Source organism: Montipora capricornis, chromosome 3 (genome assembly GCF_036669925.1).
Source record: "Montipora capricornis isolate CH-2021 chromosome 3, ASM3666992v2, whole genome shotgun sequence".
NCBI classification, from domain to species: domain Eukaryota; kingdom Metazoa; phylum Cnidaria; class Anthozoa; order Scleractinia; family Acroporidae; genus Montipora; species Montipora capricornis.
The window spans coordinates 4,247,801-4,252,800 of NC_090885.1; the positions used below are offsets into that span (position 1 = coordinate 4,247,801).

The 5,000-nt window shown below is 40.0% G+C and overlaps 1 protein-coding gene across 2 annotated transcripts in view; it reads right to left on the reverse strand.

Annotated features, from left to right (window-relative positions):
- Positions 1-5,000, reverse strand: part of LOC138041981 (methionyl-tRNA formyltransferase, mitochondrial-like) — a 23,188-nt gene that overhangs the window by 17,768 nt on the left and 420 nt on the right. For both annotated transcript variants that reach the window (XM_068887692.1, XM_068887693.1), the window contains exon 2: positions 2,986-3,058. In XM_068887692.1, coding sequence (XP_068743793.1) covers positions 2,986-3,058 — 73 coding nt within the window. The remainder of the gene's footprint in view (positions 1-2,985; positions 3,059-5,000) is intronic.

A 5,000-nucleotide genomic window follows, 5' to 3' on the forward strand; every position in this document is an offset into this window, starting at 1 on the left:
TTGTTAGTATTCAAAAGGCATGAAATAATGTAACTTAGATATAATAATAAACTCATTAACTGTTATTTATGCAGCTCTTACTCAACCTGATCATCTTATTCTAGTCAGGTGGATGGGTTTAGAAAACCAATGAAAAACAAGTTGAAAACCATGGCATGTTTGGAAATAATTTCAAATACGGATGCAAATTTTCTTAATCATTCTGCATATTTCCAACGACTGAACATTGTAATGTGCAGATCATAATTTCTTTTAAAAGACCACCTGGTTTCAAAGTTGCTACTTTTGGAAATCGGGCTTTTCCCCACTCTTCAAAAACACAAGCCGCCCATTTGTTTTTGTATCGCGTCAACTTTGGAATTGCAGTGACCTGCTTCTTGTGGGTCACTGTCATTGTCATCTTGAGCTAAGTACGAAAAAACTTGTGCTACGGGAACCAATACACAGGCACCGTGGAAGAGGATGACCGAATACCAGTCACGACACATTGAAGAGGGACACTGGTGCTGCTGATAACAAGGAGTTACATGTAGCTTCACTGATGGCTGACAAGAAAATCTGGGGGAGCCGTGTGGTTGCCCGCCTGAGGGCAACCTAGTAGTAGTTTCCTCATCCTCAATGGTTTTTGGTTGTTGAAATTGGTATTCTGCCATCTTCGAGAGCAACATGCTTACTCAGAACTCACAATATAACTAGTAACAACGTGGAATACGAATACATGTACAAATGAAATTCAGTACTATCAGCAGCCAGCATGCAGCAAGTAGGTGACAAATTCACATTCCACTTAACCTAGAGGAAGAAGAAAGAAGAAAAAGAAGAAAAACAACAACAACAACAAGAAACGGGTGAGCATACTGCGACTAGTGGGGTGCCGGTGCATATCCATAACAGGAGTACTGAACGTATGATCAAGAGATTTGATAGTCAACCGAAAAGCATGTTATTGTCCAAATGGCTTGGTGGCATTTCTTGGCAGAAGAGGCTAGGTTCCGGTGGAGAAGATGAGCCTGGGGCTACTTTCAACCTCAATGACAAGGAAAGAGCCTTTTAAAAGGCATTAGGCCAGTGTTGCTGAAAGTTTTGATCATGGTGGGGAAGGAAAAAGGTTGATTGGGTGACTGGGAAAGGTTGAAAGACCGGGAGAGCTGTAAGGAAGAACAAGGTTAGTGTAAGTGGACACATGAGGAGAGCAAGGTCTTGTGGGAGTGTTTCATCAGGAGTGGTGGGAAGAAGACAGGAGGGTATAATTATCAAGAAGGTGAAGGTTTGAGTGCACATGAAGAACTAAGTTTCATCTCACAGTTGAGATGGGTGAGATTGAGAAGATGGTAAAGGATAAGATTGGAAAGGAGGATGGTGCGAATCAAGAGAAGAGGGTGACCAGTGAAGCCAAGTGGAATGAGATATTTGGAAAAAGTGATGATGAGGAAGAGTTCATGGGAGTTGATGCTGAAATTTGTCATAGGGTAGTAATAATAATTACTGATAAGCTTAGCTAGAGCTATACCTGGTAAACCCAATGTTGCTAATGGCTAGGTTATTGAGTGTGCATAGTGAAGTGCATATTGCTCACAGACTGCATAAGGAGGTTTCAGAGCTATGTGGTGAGGGTGTCAGAGCATGGGAATATTATAGAGATCTGGTGGGATATAACCGTCAAGACAACACAGAAGATGGAACATAACATGATCTAGGATCGAGCGGCTCAGGAGTGGACATTTGTTGATTTCTCAGTGCCTTGGGACAGGAGTGTGATGACTGAAGAGGATGAATTAATCACCAACTACTCTCCTCTGGCAAAGGAAATCAGACAGATTCATAAGGTGTCAACAAAGATTGTGCTGGTGGTGGTGCATTGTTTGGAAGTAGTGTATATGGTTGGTTGGAGGGTTTTTTGAAAGATCTTTGGATACCAGATTTTTGTTGAGAGGAATACAGTGACTGTCCTAGTCATATATTGCGACCACCCTAATCCCTAATCCTCCGGAAGATGCTCAGTCTCTAAGCCCCAGGGTCTGGGCCAAGGAATTGCAGTATTTACACCTGCAGAGCCTGAATACTACTCCCAGGTTTTTCTGATCACAGAAAGTCATGATTCTAATAACAAAGGTTTTCGATAAGCAATTAAGAATAAAAAGCAGCGATATTAAAAAATGATGTTTCAACGGCTCCATGCCATCATTCTCAAATTCAAATTTAAAACATTATGTGGGTTCATAATTTACATGTAGTTAAATGTACGTGTAAAAGTCTCAGTGCATATGGATTGATTAATAATAAGAGAAAATAATATAAAATAAAATTCCAAGCGTGGTGTGCTTGAACTGTCAAATAAAAAGGTTTTATTAAATGGAGTCAGATTGAGTGTTAAGTGTTGGTTTTTGTTTTTGATGAAGAGCATTTCATAAACCAGACAATCCAGCTTCCGATGGCATTTCTTGAGGATTGTAAACTGGTCACCGAGATCTTTGTTCCTCAGATTGTGTACGTTCTGTAGGTGTTTACCAATGACAGAATGCTTCAGTATGCGCTGAAATAGGTATCAGCATGTATAGCCAACATTCAATCTGCATTGCACGGATCACATTTTCATTCATAAACAACACACTGTTCATTAATGAGGGGTGGTTTGGGTTTAAAATAATGTCACTTTGATCTCATCAGCAATTAAAAATAAGTCAACTGAATCCTGATTCTACCCTTTAAAGATCAGCAATCAGGCTCTCCAAAGTGGCTCCACCAGTACGTAAAGGCATAATGAGCATATTAACATGCTTGTTGCTGAGATAAAGACAACTCAGTTAACTTTAATTGCCAGCTTTGTTAACCTAATTGGTTACCGGTACATTCTCACTGATGCTCCTCTCAGTATTCTGATGAAACTAATTTCATTCTTAATCTAGTGCAATCAAAAGAATGCAAAAGTGACCCAGTCTAAACCTACTCAATTCAATTTATATTTGACAGTACTAAATAACTTACCTTGATAATCCTGCCTCTTCTTCTTTCTGGAGAACAAACTACATCAACCAGTTTCACAATTGAACCTGAACCTCTAAAGCAAAGAGAAATGTAAAATGTATTGTAGTTTCACCATTTAATTATTTGCTTCAAACAACACTTCATTGATCAAGTGATTATTTCAATTTAGGGAGAGACCTCCTGGTCTGAGGTTGGTTGTGTGCAATGTACAATTTGTACCATTGACCATAAATTTTCACATTCCCCATAATGCACTATTGTTTGTCCCCCAAATTAATTGCATCAATCGTACTGCATATAATTATTCCCAAGAGCATTTGAAAACAATGGTTTATGCAAAATTTGGCAAGACAAACAATGGGCGTTACTAAAGACAGGGACCAAAACGGAACGGAAATAAACCGAAATATGCCGAAATGAGGCGGAATAACACTGGAATGAAATGAAATAAACCAGAAATGGTACCGGAATATACTGGAACGAGCCGGAATGACAACGGAATCAGGCAGAATGACACCCAAATAAAGCAGAATGTGGTGGAATGAACCTGAAAATGCCAAAATTTGACAGGCATTTCCGCCACTAAATGAATAATTATTAGTTGTGGAAGTAATGGGGCGTTGCTAAACACAGCAACGGAACGGAATATACCGGAAAATGCTGGAACAAGATGGAATGACTCTGGAATATAACCGAATGACACTGGAAGGACATGGAATGAACAAGAATGATACCGGAATAATTACTGAAACAAGGTAGAATGACAACAGAATAAGGCGCCCCAGATTCTTGATGTAAATATATTATCAACGATCGATCTTTTTTCTGTGCTTCTGACTTCTTTCTTTAAACAAGGAAACACTGCGTTCAGGTTTGATGGCATTATTGCCAACAAGCGGGAAGGGAAAAAGAGTTTTCCGGCAGTTTGTGCAAATCTATTTCCATATATCTCCATCATGTGTGGGTCGTGGGAAGCACGCAAGCAGCAACGGTAATTAGTTTGTGGGTCGCTGAACTTGATTGTGATTGGACAATACACAATTGACTTGTCAGAATGAAATAAAAATGTTCACCGGTTTTCTGACTCGCACAGTGAAAGCCGCCTCCAAGATCCACAGACAACAATTAGAATGACATTCCGTTTCTCTTAGTTGCTACTGTATTTTTTCACAAAAAAAATATTACTTCCACAACAAATAATTACTCATTTAGCGACGGATATACCTTTCAAATTTTTCTAATGACTCGGATGTGCTCCAAAACATTACAAAAGGCAAAAACACATGCAATTCCCTTAGGGAATCACGTGACACTACAAAAGCTGACTGAAACAACTGAAAATCAGTCGACGCATTTTCAGGTTCATTCCGCTATTTATTTGTGTGTCATTCTGCCTCATTCCGGCTCGTTCCAGTATATTCTGGTACCATTCTTGTTCATTTCGTTTCATTCCCGTGTTATTCCACCTCATTCCGGCATATTCCGGTCTATTCCCGTACATTCCGTCCCTGTGTTTAGTAACACCTGGCAAACAAAGCGTACTATGGGAAATGTGAAATTGGTCAATTCAAGGGCATTGATTTGAGTCATGAGGGAAGACGACTAAAAGGTTAGGGATAGAAAGGGAGGAAGATATGGCAGCATAAAAGTAGAAATAATAACAATGACAATAACAACAGAAAGGTGATGTTGATTTTCTTTTGGATAAGGCCTCAAACTTCAAGGGCTTTGTTCAAAGTGTTCCTCTCAACTTTGTTTCTCTCAAGTGCGACCGCAACCAATGTCGGGACCAGGGGCTTGGGACCTGGGATGTGGGGATCGAAGGAGGACGATCGAATTTGGGTATCAAAACACACTTTCAGATAAAGCATTTCAAGAAAACGAATGAAAGTACATTCTGATATAAAAAGGAAGACACCAAATGCTTTCAACTCATTGACCCCTCAGGTGCTCCACGACGCCCCCGGCCAGGTTGACCCTCACGAGTGAAATCGTCTGGCGTAGGACAGAGTCTC